This window comes from Lethenteron reissneri, chromosome 53, assembly GCF_015708825.2.
Source record: "Lethenteron reissneri isolate LAM-NWPU_2019-01 chromosome 53, ASM1570882v1, whole genome shotgun sequence".
Classification (NCBI taxonomy): Eukaryota; Metazoa; Chordata; class Hyperoartia; order Petromyzontiformes; family Petromyzontidae; genus Lethenteron; species Lethenteron reissneri.
In genome coordinates, this window is record NC_083831.1 from 2422395 (window position 1) to 2441575 (window position 19181).

Here is a 19181-nt window from a genome sequence, read left to right on the forward strand (position 1 = left end):
GCTAATCTCTCACATTAACATCACGCTAATCTCTCACATTAACATCATGCTAATTTCTCACATTAACATCACGCTAATCTCTCACATTAACATCATGCTAATCTCTCACATTAACATCATGCTAATCTCTCACATTAACATCACGCTAATCTCTCACATTAACATCATGCTAATCTCTCACATTAACATCATGCTAATTTCTCACATTAACATCACGCTAATCTCTCACATTAACATCATGCTAATTTCTCACATTAACATCATGCTAATTTCTCACATTAACATCACGCTAATCTCTCACATTAACATCACGCTAATCTCTCACATTAACATCATGCTAATTTCTCACATTAACATCATGCTAATTTCTCACATTAACATCACGCTAATCTCTCACATTAACATCATGCTAATTTCTCACATTAACATCATGCTAATCTCTCACATTAACATCATGCTAATTTCTCACATTAACATCATGCTAATTTCTCACATTAACATCATGCTAATTTCTCACATTAACATCACGCTAATCTCTTACATTAACATCACGCTAATCTCTTACATTAACATAACGCTAATCTCTTACATTAACATCATGCTAATCTCTCACATTAACATCATGCTAATTTCTCACATTAACATCATGCTAATTTCTCACATTAACATCATGCTAATTTCTCACATTAACATCATGCTAATTTCTCACATTAACATCACGCTAATCTCTCACATTAACATCACGCTAATCTCTCACATTAACATCATGCTAATTTCTCACATTAACATTATGCTAATTTCTCACATTAACATCACGCTAATCTCTCACATTAACATCACGCTAATCTCTCACATTAACATCATGCTAATTTCTCACATTAACATCACGCTAATCTCTCACATTAACATCATGCTAATCTCTCACATTAACATCATGCTAATCTCTCACATTAACATCACGCTAATCTCTCACATTAACATCATGCTAATCTCTCACATTAACATCATGCTAATTTCTCACATTAACATCACGCTAATCTCTCACATTAACATCATGCTAATTTCTCACATTAACATCACGCTAATCTCTCACATTAACATCATGCTAATCTCTCACATTAACATCATGCTAATTTCTCACATTAACATCACGCTAATCTCTCACATTAACATCATGCTAATCTCTCACATTAACATCATGCTAATCTCTCACATTAACATCACGCTAATCTCTCACATTAACATCATGCTAATCTCTCACATTAACATCATGCTAATTTCTCACATTAACATCACGCTAATCTCTCACATTAACATCATGCTAATTTCTCACATTAACATCACGCTAATCTCTCACATTAACATCATGCTAATCTCTCACATTAACATCATGCTAATCTCTCACATTAACATCACGCTAATCTCTCACATTAACATCACGCTAATCTCTCACATTAACATCATGCTAATTTCTCACATTAACATCATGCTAATTTCTCACATTAACATCACTAGCCCCGGCCACTACTTTGACCTTTTTTTAAAAGTCTGCTTCAGCAGCAGACCGTGCTTTCCCACCTGATGACGGACGCATGTGTTGCGCCCGAAACGTCGTGATTTATTTTATTTTCTACCTACGTGACTTTACCGAAAGAATCAAAGACTATGGATTCCTGCAGTCACGAAAACTTCAAATCAAGATTGATCATCGGTTGTATTGCAGATTGCCAATGTGGCTGGCACGGGTGCAACGCGGTGGTCAACAGATGGCACTGCAGCACAACCGGCCCATCTCACCCCCACGTCTCTGTGCTCCAGCACCTCGTACCGACGACCCAACGTGGAGCCACTTCAGCATGGCGTGGGGAGGGCACTCATCCAGCAGTGGGTAGACCATGGGATGCCTCAGCCTCGAGACACGCGGGAAACTGCACACGCCAACAGCTGATGAGCAAATGCTAACTTTGAATTGCAATAATATATCACAGTTACAATTTTCTATTTGAAAAAAAAATTGCCACTCCCATCACAAAGGACTTTTGAGTTGAATTGTGTTTATTCATACGTATAAATTGTACACATCACAATGACTAGGATTTTCCGAGTAGTTACAACAATGCACTGCGATTCAATTAGTAGCAATACGTGTAAAATCGTGTAAAAATGTCGATTCTGATATATGCAGTCGGTTCAATTGTTCCCCTACAGCCACTTCAACGTCGTTATCACAACGATCTTTAAAAAAATCAATTGCACGCAACCTTTTAGAAGTATAGTAGTCCCTCGGTAAACGGTGACATCGGTTAACGGTTTTTCGGTTAAGGGGCCGTTCATAAATGACGTCACGCAACTAGGAGGGGGGTCAGACATTTGTGACGATGTGTGACGAGGGGGGGGGGGGTTTGAGAAATGTGACGTCACATCAAAATACGCAACTTTAAATACATAGACAACACGTTCGACTTAATTAAATAGACTTTTAATAAATGTTTTCTCCTACAACATCAGAGTGCAGCGCCACATTAAATACGCACTACAATGACAATAGTTTAAAGCGATTTGAAGCATGTTTTATTTTAAAATAGAAATATGGTTTGGGGGGGGGGCAGAGATTTGTGACGTCATATTTGAGGGGGGGGGGGTCTGAGTTTTTGTGACGCCGTGTGACGGGGGGGGGGGGTCAAAAATCGTACAAAATCGCGTGACGTCATTTATGGACGGCCCCTAACGTTTCGCCTCCCACAAGACCCCATGGTTTCAACTGACGTTAACATTTTGATTCACGGTATGTTCACGTTACGCACGCGGGCACCAATTTCGGCAAATTCGATCGCTCGTAAGTGGATCGAGCCGATTTATGAGCGTTTTGAACTCGACTGGCTTTGTTTACATTTCTTGGTTCTTTCGGTAAAGGTACGTAGAAGGGTATTATAAAATAATAAAAATATAACATAATACATTTTTTGTATATTATATAAAAAATTATATTTGATTATTTTCCATGTGAAATTTTTATTATTTTATTATTTCCCATCTACGTGACTTTACCGAAAGAACCAAGAATATGAATCCCTGCAGTCACGAAAGCTTTAAATCGAAATTTGTTACACTGTTTTCTGTTTTGGCAGTGAAAACAGCTCTCTTGCAGATCTCAATGATTCTTACAAATTTTTTTCAACTTATTAGTGAATTCGATGAACAGTTATTTCGGTTAACAGTAGTTTTGGCGGAACAGATTAAAACGTTAACCGAGGGACTACTGTACGCGACAGGGAACAAAGCAAATTTTGATTTAAAGCTTTCGTGACTGCATGGATTCATATTCTTGGTTCTTTCAGTAAAGTCAAGTAGAAGGGAAATAATAAAATAATAATAAAACAATTAACTAATGTTTAAATAATATTGTTTTAAAATTTTTACATTTTATTATTTCCCTTCTACGTGACTTTACCGAAAGAACCAAGAATAGGGAACAGAGCAGTATCACATCGACCGCATCATCACGCTGATCTCTCACAAACAAGGTGAGAGTGTTCCCGTGCCCTCGAAGGCAAGGCGGCGCCACTGCTCCAGAACCTGTCCCTCGCCCCAATGGACTGGATCGTGCAGCGTCGGTTCACAAAAGGCCTGCTGGGAGCAATCTAAGGCAGAGGTCGCAACCGGGTACCCGATACCCGTACCCTACCCGATACCCGGCATCCGTACTCGGCCGGGTACAGGTAGACCGTTTGCGACCCTGGTGCGGCCGGGTACGGGTACGGGTAGGCCGTGAGTCACTGGTGAGTAGACGTTTGTCACTCATTTTGGGTACGGTACGGGTAGGGAACGGCTACCCGTACCCGGCTGGGTACGGGTAGCCATTTGCGACCCTGGTGCGGCCGGGTACGGGTAAGGAATCAAAACCCGTTTACGACCTCTGATCTAAGGCAACGAGGTGATTCGACAGACAATGTGTGCCTTGCCAGCTGAATGCTTGAAGGTTTCTGGCTAGCACTGGAGATCATGCATAGTGAAATCCTCCCAGTTGGACTGTAAATAAAACCAAAATATAGACCACTCATGAGCAGCCACTCGACTGGATTGAAGAGCAAATAGCGGGCAATCATGTTGAAGTAGTAAAACGTTCACTTATCTCAACTATAATTTGCAATATACTGGAAGATGCGAGGCCGAAATTAAAAGGAGAATCTCAATTACACGTGAGCGTAAGAAACAGCTCAAAAGATACGTCTGGTGCTCCAACATAACAGCAGCAAAGATCCGCCTCTACGACGTGCACATCCTTCCCATACTGCCGTACGGCTCAGAAACGCGGTCAACGACAGCGCCACTCAGCTGGAAGCTGGACGCCTGCGACCGGCGGTGCCTGTGACGGATTCTCCACGTTCACTTCGGCGAGAACATCACCAACACCAAGGCCCAGGCCCGCCTTCAGACAGGGGTGCCCACTGGTGTGTTGACAGTCAGAAACAGACCACTTTGGTTTGTCGGACACTTTGTTTCGGTCGGACACCTCAGCAGATCGCACCAGAGCCCTGCGCGTGACAATCGACGGCCCACCACGGGATTGAAGATGAACCCGGCACAGGCCGTGGCGGACATGGACACGTACGATCGAGGCTGATCTTCACCACCATTGCCTTGGCCTGGATACAGTGTGGCGGCGAGCACAGGATAGTATCCCCTGGCGGCGTCTCACGAAGACCGCTATGCCTCATGATGATGATGGTGACGTGGCCATTCATTGAATTGCGAGGCAAATTGTTCATACGCCTTGCGCCTACAATTAACACGTAGGCATTGCTCTATTTTACCCTATAAAAAAATCTAGATAAAAATTTGTGTAAATGCGAATTGAACGTAAAGTATATCGCATTAACTGCCCAAGTTATAAGTTACGTAGTGAAATTCCGCATTTTTAGTTGCCGTATAACGAGGGACGACTTACCAAAAACAAATGACTTTGACTGAGGCAAAGGCTCTAGGAGAATCGAGATCAAAGAAAGGCATTATCCTTTTAGCTCCTGACAAAGGCAGATCCACGGTTGTGATTTCCTGTTTGGATTATGATGACGAAATCAAAGATTTACTGACCTAGGGCACTAACCTTAAAAAATAAATGAGCGGCAAGATCACCGCATCAGCCCTGGTTATCGGCAGAAACATTTAGCACCCTGCAATAGAAGCCCGTCTGCCCATCTTGGGTGGTGACCGAGTGGAAAAGGCAGACTGGCTACGTCGAAGGCGGACCATGGGAAGCATCGCAGCGACATCACGGACGAAGCTGAGGCTGGCATTCACAGCAACAATCTCCGGTCAGCCTTTGCGGCTGTCAAGCTTCGGGCGGGTAGCAAAGGCCGGCCCTCGGAGACTTACAAGAACGGTGCGGCGGCCGTCACCTGCAGCCACGACGCGCAGCCATCGCGGTCTCAAAGTCCCTGTAGCTCACGCGCCCGTCTAGATCCCGGTCGGTCTCTCTGCAAAACACAGCGCGGGTTCAAATAGCGGCACCTTGAGTACGGTCACATACCACAACGCCGTCTCAAAGCGCTGGGCGTATTTATTTTGAAGAGAGGCAATCAGACATCGGCAGAGGGAACAGAGGATGGTCTTGAGCTTGGACTTGAACAGGAAATCCAGTTAATTGATTAAGTACGAACCAAATCATAGGTAATGTGGGACCTTCTTTAGTATGGCCTGTGAAGAGATTCAATTGTAAGTGATTTATTCGTTACATTTTTTGTTTGTCTCAGAGTTAGTGAATCAGACACAGGAGTGTCTCCGATTTTCCACTTGTGCACGAGTTTCATCAACTAACGACGCTTGAGAACCCGGTTTAATTACAGGCGGCTGCCTCGATTCAAACCTAGGACCTCAGTGGTGCCAGCTCAGCATTCGGACCTCTAAATCACCCCGCCACATGCAGTGAGGAATAACACATTCCTTGCGGAGGGAGCTGGTAGGAACGTTGGGTTGCTCGGTCAATGGCCAGGGTCAACGGCGGCGTGGTGTATTCCGCTAATATGGCCAGCTGAGGGACGGGCACAAGCCGGCGTGAGTAGGTTAAACGTTGAGTTTTATAAGGGCACCACGGGGTGACCAGCCCCTCCCCACCCAGCCCCAAACTCCCCTCCCCACCCTCCCCACCCAGCCCCTCCCCACCCTCCCCTCCCCACCCAGCCCCTCCCCACCCTCCCCTCTCCACCCAGCCCCACCCCTCCCATTTTTGGATGCACGACGGACGGACACAATAATCCCCTGTGGGCTGGTGTAACCAGGAGGTTCCTACCAGTATTATTTGTCATTGTGGGCTTTTGTAATGGCAATGGAAGAGGAAGGCTCACCGGAACGTCTCATGGATGGTTTGCCCCGAGAGGTGTGGGGCGACGAGAGAGAAGGCCTTCCTGAAGTCCTCCACCGTCAAAAACCCACGGCCTGACACACGACAGCACAGCCATCTCTCAGAGCTGAACACACGCAGCTCTGCGAACGCAACCGAGGTTCTTTATTTTTCGTAGTAGAGACCAAAAGGCTCGCACAGAGACCTATTTAGAGATATACTGACTGAAGTGATGGAAGTGGGCAGTGGCGAGACTGTGTGGTACATAGTTTGAGAATGGTGACGTAAGTCACCACAGTCACACCGTGGGCTCGATTTAATTTTCCATCGGTTAACATCTCGCCACGGTGGCGAGATGTTAACTACCTCGCTTGGTCTAGAGGAGGTTGTGGGTTCGATCCCAACCCCGACACCTGCATATCTGGAGTTTGCATGTTCTCCCCGTGGTCGTGTGGATTTTTCTACGGGTCCTTCGATTTTTCTCTCCACATTTAGAAACATGTTTTCAGAGTAAGTGGCTGTTATACATTTTCACGCAATAAGCCACTATCATTTGTGGCCAGGTCGCTTCTGAAAAATAACTATATCATTCAGTGGGCCTTATGTGATAAAACAATTGACCCTAATGCTACGCACAACAACACACTGGGCAGCCCTATAAAAAAACACACGTGTGCACCCTAACATAGCCATGCCAGCTTACTGCAATCAACTTGCACAATAGGGATCGCCGGCCAAACGTGAACTATGACGATGGCTTTATTGCCAAAGGACAACACTGGTGATGCAATATATTAAGTAATGACTTAAAACTTTCATGACTGAAGGAATTCATATTCCTTGGGTCTTTCGGTAAAGTCACGTAGATAGAAAAAATAAAAGTAAATAAAAACTACGAGGTTTCGATCACAACACAAGCAATCTTCATCAGGAGGAAAACATATTTTTAAACACTTTTTTTTAAAACACGCTTTAATGAAATGTACTGTCCGAGCTGCCCCTCCCCCTGCTCCCTTCCCCCATCGCCCCTCCCCTCCTTCCACATCCTCCGACCCTCGGCGTGGCTCCCCGAAGCTTGCCGTGACGTAAGGGATCGTGGTGATTTACAGGCAACGTGAGTTGAGCGTGGACAATTAGACCCGTAAAAATGATTGTTTAAAAATATATATTTTACATTTTTAATGATAGAATATTGTCTTGTCATCAGTATGACATACCAACACCAAGTTTGCAGTCGATACGACATTGGGAAGACGGCTGAAATTGAGTTACAAGATTTGAGGATACAACAGAGTGAGTTAAATAAAATAGTGTAAAATGTTTTAAAATGTTTTAGATTTTTTATGATAGAATATAGTCTTGTCATCAGTATGACATAGGTATTTAAAGTTTGCAGTCGATAGCACATTAAGTAGTGGGTAAAAATTAAGTTACAATATTTTTTGAGGATACGACAACAGACGGAGTGAGTTAAATAAAAGCATGTAATAAAAAGGAGGGAAGGCGAGTTCATTTTAAAGGTTTAAAAATGGGCCTGGCACAAGCATCCTGGTATCAGAACGAAGTGGGCGGGGTAGAGAGCACCATGTGTGCGGTACGAGAAGTTCCAAGAAAGACACGGAAGGTGACAAGAAAGAAACATCGCAACCAGTCATGACAAAACAGGTTGACAACGTCCTTCCAATGATTTCTGAGTTTGTACTCATGGACGTCATCAACCACTAAGTCATGACTGGTTGCGATGTTTCTTTCTTGTCACCTTCCGTGTCTTTCTTGGAACTTCTCGTACCGCACCATGGCGCTCTCTGACCACTTGATACCAGGACGCTTGTGTCACGCCCATTTTTAAACCTTTAAAAATAACTCGCCTTCAGTGGCCTTGCCCCCTGTTTCCTCCTGATGACGATCGCTTGTGTTGTGATCTACGTGACTTTACCGAAAGATCCAAAGAATATATGAAGTAGTGCACACACTTTACAGTATAAGACTATCATATTTCATTGTAACTATGCATGTGACGTGAACAAATAACTTATCTGCATCTGCTGCAAATTGACAGCCTAGCTAGGACATTAAAATGCAAACTATCGGCCAAAAGGATGTACATCACGGAGATGGAGTGATGAAATTGGCTCGTGTACAGGAGCTGGATGGATTGTTGCTATGTCTCAAGGTTTTTTTATACCACTATATAACTATGTAATTCACATACACCACACAGGTTGGATCATAAACTGAATTTGATATTCACTCAGGTGAATCATCACATCTCTGCATTGAAAAGCTCAAGCACGCCTCTCATCATCATTGTCATCTGACAAGAGACCCCACAGCTCTGAACCAGAGTTGGTCGCCATGAGGACACGCCGGGAATTGTGGGTCGACGTACAGCAAGTGTCGAACGCCGTGAAGATTCGTCGAGTTTCATCATCGAAGTCCACGGACGCGAGCCTCGTGGAGACAGCTCTCCGGAACTCATCAAAAGGCATCCCTGCACCGGGAAAGACGCGCAAAGGGTTATGCCAATGTTGTCTTCGTGGCAATGCTGGATTTACACACTCTAACGAGCACCAGGTACAATCATGCTTTATAAGTGTGCGCTTACCGGGTAGATTTTTTTCCTTAACAGACGCCATCAGGTGATCCGTTTCAGTCTGCAAACAAATGATGACGTATTACTGGAACTCATAGCAATAATAATTATCTCATACACACACAGGATTTAATTCACAGGTGGCATCGCACACATACACACACAGGCTTGATGACACAAGACAAACATCTTCTATAGCAACACACGCTGTTGGGGCAAGTTCTGAAAGTGAACACCTATTAAGTCCTGCACAGTCAACTAGGGTGTGGTGTAGCCAGCATCACGGCCAGCCACCATTGTACCCCCAGTGCTGATATTTGGTAGACTGCACCAGATACACTTTTAAGGTTAAATTGACCAAGGAGAGGTCTAGGACCAGTTCATATATTCACCACCTCATTGAACCCAGAGGGAGGATGGATCACACATTTGGGCTGATAGACTAGAATACACACACAGACTTGAGCCCAACGACCCAAAGAGGCTTGATCCTGATACTGGCAAAAATGTATCCCATGATATAGCTGCTCACCCTGAGCTATAAATGCTCTGATGAGTGCATTGTCTTTGTACTGTTCGCCTTTTGGTATTGTGCTCTGCTCTGACACTAGTGGTGAGAGTCGGCCATAAAGAAGGCTGCTGTGTCTGGTGTAGGCCAATCAGTTTCAAAGACAATGCATATCTTACACTGGTCTACAACCAAAATGCTTCTGAAATAAATGTAGTCCAACTTTACTAATTCTGGGTCACTGAGAATGAAAATGATCTTCTTGGTTCTTTCGGTAAAGTCACGTAGAAGGGAAATAATAAAATAATAAAAATAAAACATAATAAAATACAAAAGACAGCGTCTGAATGGATTCAGACGCTGTCTTTCCGACAGACCTGTTCTTCACCTAATGACGGCTGCTTGCGTTGTGGCCGAAACGTCGTGAGAATTGAATTTTATTATGTTTTATTTGTATTATTTCCCTTCTACGTGACTTTACCAAAAGAACCAAGAAGATGAATCCCTGCAGTCACGAAAGCTTTAAATCGAATTTTTTTTTTAATGATGCTTAAAATTGTTGAATGGCTCAAATTTTCAAGATATGCTATTGGGTCAGTATATACAACCCTTGACTTGGGAATGGTGGAGGATAAGGGAGTTATAGAGGGAAGAGAACTCAATTTAAACCAGAAATGACTAAAATACATCTTTGACTGGATCTATGAATAAATCTATGACTGGGTTTGAACAGTACTTGCTTTTTGAGCAAAACAATGAATGATGCAATCTGAACCTGGTTAATACCCCTCTGCTGAACAAATTGCTCTATATCAGCTCTATAAATCATACAGTGTCATACTCTCTTATTTGTCAGTGTTTGATTGTGCAAAGGAACACATTTCTGTTTAGCCAAAGTGAGCAGAGATGCCTCGTACTTGTGTGAACAAAGCAGATAACTTCTGCTATGTTTGTGGTGAAGTGACTTTTGCATCACAAAAGCACAGTATAACCACTATGGTTAAGAAAGCCTACCCCCTTTATTTTGGCTGCAAAATTGGAGATCAGGACAAGATGTGGGCCCCACACACATGCTGCAACACGTGTGCAACAAATCTTCGCCAGTGGTTGAACAGGAAAAGGAAATCTATGCCTTTTGCAGTGCCAATGATTTGGAGAGAGCAAATAGATCATATCAGCAATTGTTACTTCTGCATGACACTTCCAGTTGGGAAAGGTGTCAAAGAAAAGATAATTGGACCGTGCATCATCCAAACATTCCATCAGCTATACGCCCAGTACCACCCGGAGAAAGACTGACGGTTCCTGATGCACCAGAATCATTCTCACTTGAGTCAGACGAAGAAGAGGATGACACTTCTGGTCCTGAACCATCAAGGTCACATGACCAAGATTTTCTCCCATCCTCCTCCTCTGAACCACACCTCATAACACAAGGTGAACTGAAAGACCTTGTCAGGGATTTGGAACTACCCAAGAGTAAGGCAGAGCTGTTGGGCTACAGACTGCAGCAGTGGAATCTCCTGGCATGTGATGTTAGGGTTTCCATGTTTCGTGACCGTCAAAAGGATCTCGTTCCATTCTTCTTCATGAAAGGTGATCATGTAGCCTGCAACAACATCGATAGTGTGATGGCAGCCCTCAACATCGTTCATGATCCAGATGAGTGGAGACTGTTAATCGATTAATCGAAGATGAGTCTTTACGTTGTTTTGCTGCATAATGATCATGCAGTCCATATGAAGGAAACCTATGACAACATGAAACAACTTTTGAGGTGCATAAACTATGACCAACATCAGTGGCAGCTTTGTGCCGATTGAAGGTTGTTGCTCTCTTGCTTGGTCTTCAGACTAGATACACAACGTACCGCTGTTTTCTCAGTGAATGGGATAGTCGTGCGAGAGATTCCCACGACATCCAGATAGATTGGCCACTCCGACAGTCCTTGGAGCTTTGGAGGAAAAGTGTTCAGCATCCACCGCTTGTTGAATAAAGTAAGATTTTGTTAACACCCTTACACATGAAGCTGGGTCTGATGAAGAACTTTGTCAGAGCCAAGGACAAAACACAAGCAGCTTTCAAGTACCTCCGTGGAAAATGTCCAAGGTTAAGTGAAGCTAAGATAAAGGAAGGTGTCTTTGTTGGTACTCAGATTCGTGAACTTCTTCGAAATGATGCATTTGACAGTGCACTGCGTGGCAAGGAAAAGACGGCATGGGATGCCTTCCAGTTAGTGGCAACACATTTGCTCGGAAACAACAAGGCAGACAACTACAGGGAGTTGGTGGAAAACCTCCTCAAGGCATACAAAAGCCTTGGTTGCAACATGTCACTAAAGATAAATGTTTGCACTCTCATCGAGATTTTTTCCCACCGAACTGAGGAGCAGTGAGCGACGATCATGGCGAGAGATGTCACCAGGACATTGCAACAATGGGGAAACAGTATCAGGGCAAATGGAGCCTATCAATGCTTGTAGACTATTGCTGTACAGTGATAAGAGATGCTCCATTTTATGAATACAAGAGACAAGCCAAGAAGTAGACACTGAATAAGGACTAAACTATGTACTTGTTTTACAAAATAGTTTCTTGCCTTTTGTTTCATAATAATTTGCATTTATATAACCCTTTTGCTGATTTTTCAAGTGTTACATGAACAGGACAGGTGACATGTTATCATGTAAAGCAACCATAAACACATGACAAGACCTAGGTTTACAATTTATGAGTAAAACTCTACTATCTACACAATATATAGAGACGTAAAATGTAAAAACTTTAATATCTTGGGAACAGTAGCCAATCAGTTTAATTGTCATATTTGAATTCAGCACGTAAAATCCGTAATAAACAGCACATTTCATCTCTGAAACAGACATCGTCTAAAAATTTTTAGACCAGTGTTATCAGAGCATGTTTGTTTGCATGTTCACCACAAATACGTGTGGTTAATGCAGACTTGACTTCGTGCAAAAGGCATCTATTTGGTGTTTGAACATCTTCACACAACTCCTGTTTTATTGCCAGAAAGGGTAACACCTATTCTTATTTTTCCTACTTTGATACTGACAAAAAGGTCCCATGATATAGGCTTTGTCCCAAACACACGCAAACGAGGCACCTTGGACGGCTTGTACCCACAGAGTGACAGCACCGCCACCTTGAAGTCCTCCCGGCTCAGGTATCCGTCCCCATCCAAGTCACACTCGATAAACGTCTGTTAATCAACAGCAATTAAACCATTTTACTCAGCAGATAACAAAACGCATGCGGCACACTTGTTTAGTTCGAGAGGTGATCAAGAACAGTGCCGATGAAGCTATCGCAGCTCTTAATCACTTCCTAAACGGACCACTCTAACAGGATCGTTATATCTTGATTTGAAACTTTCGTGACTGCAGGAATCCATACTCTTTGGTTCTTTCGGTAAAGTCACATAGGTATAAAATAAATCACGACGTTTCTGGCGCAACACAAGGGTCCATTATCAGGTGGGATAACCACAGCAAGAAAAATTTGCTGAAGTGGGCAAAAGGGCTGCTGTAACAAGAGGCTATATAGGTAAGAGAGAGGATCGTTGTACGCATTTGAACATTGCACGGCAGATGCAGCTATCTCCTACACACGATGGTGGACATTAAATAATGTCAGAAGTGCGACTGTGGTCAGTCACCCGTTACAAACCACAGGACGACGCCACGGTCTAAATTTGAACATTTGCCGGCAGCATTTCGGAAATTTGTTAGGCTGAAGCCGTTCACTAGCTCACTCACCAACCTCGACATTAAATGTTGCTCATTAACTCCCCCCCATAGGGAAGAAGATCCCAGGCACCATATGGTTTTAGATTTTCCATTGGTTGCCAATCTCTAGGTCTCTTACGACCTGTCCCAGCATTCTGCCCTCTTCCATCAGTCACACTGCAGTACTTCATACTGGTAGGAACCACCTGGTTCCACCAGCCCACAGGGGATTATTGTGTCCGTCCATCCGTCGCGCATACAAAAATGGGAGGGGTGGTGCTGGGTGGAAAGGGGAGGGTGGGGAGGGGCTGGGTGGGGAGGTTGGGGCTGGGTGGGGGGGTGGGGCTGGGTGGGGAGGGGCTGGTCACCCCGTGGTGCCCTTATAAAACTCAACGTTTAACCTACTCACGCCGGCTTGTGCCCACCCTCACAGTCGACCATATTTGCGGAATACACCACGCCGCCGTTGACCCTGGCCATTGATCGAGCAACCCAACGTTCCTACCAGCTCCCTCCGCAGGAATGTGTTAAATCTCGAGTCATAATTGGAAGTGGTCATTCTTTTCTACTGTAATCACGTAATGTCTCGGCGAGTCATTTATGAGACTGCCCTTGTTGCTATTTGATTCAATGAAGCCTTTGAGCCAGGTACAGAACTCATTGAAACAAGTTGGAGAGAGCTCAACATAGACACACAGATACACAACACAGACACACAGCGAGAGACACACAACATAGACACACAGAAAGACACACAAGCAGAGAGAGACAACACAAACACACAGAGAGAGAGACATGCAACATAGACACACAGAGACACAGAGAGAGAGAGACACACAGAGACAACACAGAGACACAGAGAGAGAGAGACACACAACATAGACACACAGAGAGAGAGACACAACATAGACACACAACATAGACACACAGAGACACAACATAGACACAGAGACAGACATACAAGCAGAGAGAGACAACAGAGACACACAGAGACCCAACATAGACACACAGAGAGAGACACAACATAGACACACAGAGACCCAACATAGACACACAGAGAGAGACACACAGAGACCCAACATAGACACACAGAGAGAGAGACACAACATAGACACACAGAGACCCAACATACACACAGAGAGATACACAGCATAAACACACAGAGACACAACATAGACACACAGACAGACACACAAACAGAGAGAGACAACACAGACACACAGAGACACACAACATAGACACACAGAGACACAACACAGACACACAGAGAGAGAGACACACAACATAGACACACAGAGACACAACACAGACACACACAGAGAGACACACAACACAGACACACAACATAGACACACAGAGAGAGACACAACATAGACACACAGAGACAACACAGAGACACAGAGAGAGACACACAACATAGACACACATAGAGAGACACAACATAGACACACCGAGACACAACATAGACACACAGAGACACAACACAGACACACAGAGAGACACAACATAGACACACAAACACACAAGCAGAGAGACAACACAGACAACACTCAGTGTGTAACCACCGCGGAGACGGAGCGATGTGTGCGGGTGCGAGGCGGAGTGTCATGCTGCCAGCTATGGCTGCAAGTTTGGTCGTACACGTTATGTTCATCGTTTATTTTTAAATTTGAATCAGTTCCTATGATTACTGTTGTTACATTGTTTTCATAGCTTTATTTTGGTGATTTCGAAAACATATGCTTAATCTAAATTGTCGAATGGTTATTATTGTTTGACTTGCACTACATTGGGATTTTTGCACACAGCGTTTTAATACTTTTTTTTTAATATTTGCTGGTTTATTCCAGGATGTTTCTGTTCCGCGTCGTTGCTTTAAGATGTTCTGTGTTCATATTTTGTTTGTTGCGGTTGCACCCGACTTAAGAGCCGCACGGCTCACAGGGCCATACCAAATAAACCAAATAAATGAAACGTGAACTCTCCCACCTGAGTGATTCGAAAACATATGGTTAATTGAAATTGTCTTATGGTTGTTATTGTTGACTTGCACCACATTGGGATTTTTGCACACAGTGTTTTAATACTTTTTATTTTGAATATTTGCTGGTTTATTCCAGGATGTTTCTGTTACGCGTCGTCGCTTTAAGATGTTCTGTGTTCATATTTAGTTTGTTGCGGTTGCATCCGACTTAAGAGCTGCACGGCTCACAGGGCTACACCAAATTAACCAAATACATGAAACTTGAACTCTCCCACCTGAGTGATTCGAAAACATATGGTTAATTGAAATTGTCTTATGGTTGTTATTGTTGACTTGCACCACATTGGGATTTTTGCACACAGCGTTTTAATACTTTTTATTTTGAATATTTGCTGGTTTATTCCAGAATGTTTCTGTTCCGCGTCGTCGCTTTAAGATGTTCTGTGTTCATATTTAGTTTGTTGCGGTTGCATCCGACTTAAGAGCTGCACGGCTCACAGGGCTACACCAAATTAACCAAATACATGAAACTTGAACTCTCCCACCTGAGTCCCAGTCCCGGGCAAAGCTCCCAAATCAGGAGCGGGCTCATCCCTGGGCCACTCGCTTCACCAAGCCGCACTGACCGGCCAGGAGTACGACCAGACGGCCCACGGTGACCCACACGGAGCGAGGAAGCCTTCGTCCAGCAGTGGACGGACCACGGCTGCTGAATTCAGACGAATTCGAAAGCCCCACGGCAGCTGCGTTCAAGTTCATGTATTAGGTATATAGCCCTGTGAGCCATTCGGCTCTTGATTCGGGTGCAACCGCAACAAACAAAAAACAAGAAAACATCTTAAAGTGAATATCTGACTAAGTGTAAACTCAAAATCCAAGAAAAGACAGCAAAATATTGCAGAAAAAACACCGTACACCAACGCTGTGTGCAAAAATCCCAGTGGGATGCAAGTCAAACAACAACAACAACAACCACAAGACAACTTAGATTAAGGCCATCAGTCTAACTCTGTACTACAGCAACACAAACAACAACAACCACAAGACAACTTAGATTAAGGCCATCAATCTAACTCTGTACTACAACAAACAAACATGGCTAAACCAATACACTTTTCGAAATCACCAAAATAAAGCCATGAAAGCAATGAAAAAGCAATCATAGGAACTGTGACGAAATTTCACAATAAATGGCATAAACAACATGTACTACCAAAACCCTGCAGCCACAGCTGGCTGCATGAGTCACTCCACAACAGCAGGAGCATCAGTCGAATAATTATATTCTAGATTTGAAGCTTTCGTGACTGCAAGGAATCATATTCTTAGGTTTTTTTTTCGGTAAACTTTACCGAAAAAAAACCTAAGAATACGAAGAATTATAATTTTCAATGCACATTTAAGATTGCGTCAAGAAACCCAAGAAACCCGCGTTCCCATGGCGACCGTGCGGCCTTGCCGTACCCGTCGAAGCCTTTCCGCCCCGGCGCCTCCCCTCTGAGCCGTGCTCCTCGCTCCATCGCGAGGAGCCGCGTCCTTGACGCCGTCTCCCCGAGCCGCGCTCTGCTCGCCGAGCCACGGGACGCGGCTCCCGCGGAGAGGAATCGGCGAGAGCCGAGGCGCGCCCGCGGCTGCCATCGTTGTCGCCGCCGCGAAAGTTATCTCCACCAACGAGCGCGCTGATTGGCCCGGAGGGATTCACCGGCTGAGGAAGCGGCACTGTGATTGGCTCTGATAGCCCTTTACAAAGGGGCGGGGTGTATAACCCCTCACGCATGGGCGCGAAGTCCCTATACCCCATCCCCATTGCCGACAACGGGACTCGCAGCGCTAAGGGGTATAGGGACTTCCCGACCTGAAGGCGATACAATCAAATGGAGCCACTCTGCACTGCTGAACACAATTCCTCTGATTTAAAGCTTTCGTGACTGCAGGGATTCATCTTCTTGGTTCTTTCGGTAAAGTCACGTAGAAGGAAAATAATAAAATAATAAAAATAAAACATAATAAAATAATTATCACGACGTTTCGGCCACAACGCAAGCAGCCGTCTTCAGGTGAAGAACAGGTCTGAAGACGGCTGCTTGCGTTGTGGCCGAAACGTCGTGAGAATTATTTAATGTTTTTTTTTATTATTTATTATTTTCCTTCTACGTGACTTTACCGAAAGAACCAAGAAGACAATTCCTCTGCTTGCTTGTTTCTGTCACTTTGCTCTAAGTTCAGCGTAAAACTTAACATGTTGCACAACAATACCCGCTGTCGTGTTACCAAAACGGGTAAAACATATTCTTATTTTTCATACTTTGATAGTGGCAAAGAGGTCCCATGATAGTGGTTTACTCTGTAGTCTGTATATAGTAAGGAATGAACGAGTCACCAAGGGTAATAATAGTATCGATAGAGTTTAGGGTCAGTCCATAAATGACGTCACGCGATTTTGTACGATTTTTGACCCCCCCCCTCGTCACACGTGACGTCACAAAAAGTCAGACCCCCCCCCTCAAATATGACGTCACAAAGCTCTGCCCCCCCCCCCAAAACCATATTTCCATTTTGAAAACAAAACATGCTTCAAATCGCTTTAAACTATTGACATTGTAGTGCGTATTTAATGTGGCGCTGCACTCCTGATGTTGCGGGAGAAAACATTTATTAAAAAGTCTATTTAATTAAGTAGAACGTGTTGTCTTTATTGATTTAAAGTTGCGTAATTTGATGTGACGTCACATTTACCCCCCCCCTCGTCACACATCGTCACAAATGTCTGACCCCCCCTCAAATATGACGTCACAAAGCTCTGCCCCCCCCCCCCAAAACCATATTTCCATTTTGAAAACAAAACATGCTTCAAATCGCTTTAAACTATTGTCATTGTTTATTTAAAAAAGTCTATTTAATTAAGTAGAACGTGTTGTCTATATTTATTTAAAGTTGCGAATTTTGATGTGACGTCATATTTCTCACCCCCCCCCCCCCTTCGTCACACATCGTCACAAATGTTTGACCCCCCCCCCACCCCCTAGGTGCGTGACGTCATTTAGGGTCGGCCCCTTATACGGAGGTGGCTTCCGGCATCGCCCAACCAAAAATGTTGAGCCACTCGATCCTGCTCCAGGTGTGTGGGGGGGCGGAATGTCCCATCACTCTCACGGGGTCAAGGGGGTGAGTCTCAGATTCTGTACTTTTTGTAAGTTTAATTTCGCTCTAAACACGTCTTGCTCTAGTATACGAACAGCAATTGTAGAATATTAATTCGTCTGGATCAGCTGCAACAAAAAACACCTTCCTCCCCCGTCGAACATCAGTTGCACCCACCCCCCGTCACCCCCCACCCCGTCACGCCGAGTGGTAGAGGCCGGCATGCGTCCAAGTGGAGGACTTCCCCGGGCTAAGGGCGGCTCCTAAGCTCACTCAGCGCAGTAGCAGCAGCAACAACAGCAGCAACAACAACAAGAACAGCAACAGCAGCAACAACAGCAGCAACAGCAGCAACAGCAACAACAACAACAGCAGCAGCAACAACAACAAGAACAGCAACAGCAGCAACAACAGCAGCAACAGCAGCAGCAGCAACAACAACAACAACAGCAGCAACAACAACAACAGCAGCAGCAACAACAGCAGCAGCAGCAAGCGGAGCGATCCGAGCGGACAGACCCCGGCCATCGGAATGGTGAGTGGCAAACACATTGCTGCGGGGACCAGCAAAGACAAAGATACCCCGTGTAGCCTGTAACAGACTGTAGGGGCAAGTGCTGTTAGCGAGCACCTACGAAGGCCGGCACAGCACACGAGGGAGTTTCGGTGGCCAACACCACGCCCGGCCGCCTTTGTCTCCCTAGTCGCACCAGGTACTCATGTGAGGCTGAGTCGACCTAGGGGAGGCCCAGGACGGGTTCAGATAATCGTCACTGGTTGTTGGCCGTGAAGCGGCGATGTGGGTGGTGGGTGTGGGTGGTTAGCAGCGGTGTATTTATAACAAAACGTCGCGTGGATGTTACTGCA

The 19181-nt window shown here is 44.6% G+C and overlaps 1 protein-coding gene and 1 long non-coding RNA gene across 3 annotated transcripts in view; one reads left to right on the plus strand and one right to left on the minus strand.

Annotated features, from left to right (window-relative positions):
- Positions 1-2034: 2034 nt before the first annotated feature.
- Positions 2035-16834, minus strand: LOC133356344 (EF-hand calcium-binding domain-containing protein 11-like). 2 transcript variants are annotated; one of them, XM_061573818.1, is made up of 6 exons: positions 16638-16834; positions 12568-12663; positions 8946-8994; positions 8730-8831; positions 6345-6435; positions 2035-5477 (listed from the first exon to the last, which is right to left on the minus strand). In XM_061573818.1, exons 1-6 carry the CDS (start codon positions 16809-16811, stop codon positions 5396-5398), a joined length of 594 nt encoding a protein of 197 aa, XP_061429802.1. In that variant the 5' UTR covers positions 16812-16834; the 3' UTR covers positions 2035-5395. The 2 variants fall into 2 exon arrangements, with proteins under 2 accessions (XP_061429802.1, XP_061429803.1); XM_061573819.1 differs by lacking the exon at positions 12568-12663.
- Positions 2784-19181, plus strand: part of LOC133356378 (uncharacterized) — a 38932-nt gene continuing 22534 nt past the window's right edge. Inside the window, exon 1 of the long non-coding RNA XR_009756846.1 lies at positions 2784-2913. This is a non-coding gene — a long non-coding RNA (uncharacterized LOC133356378). The remainder of the gene's footprint in view (positions 2914-19181) is intronic.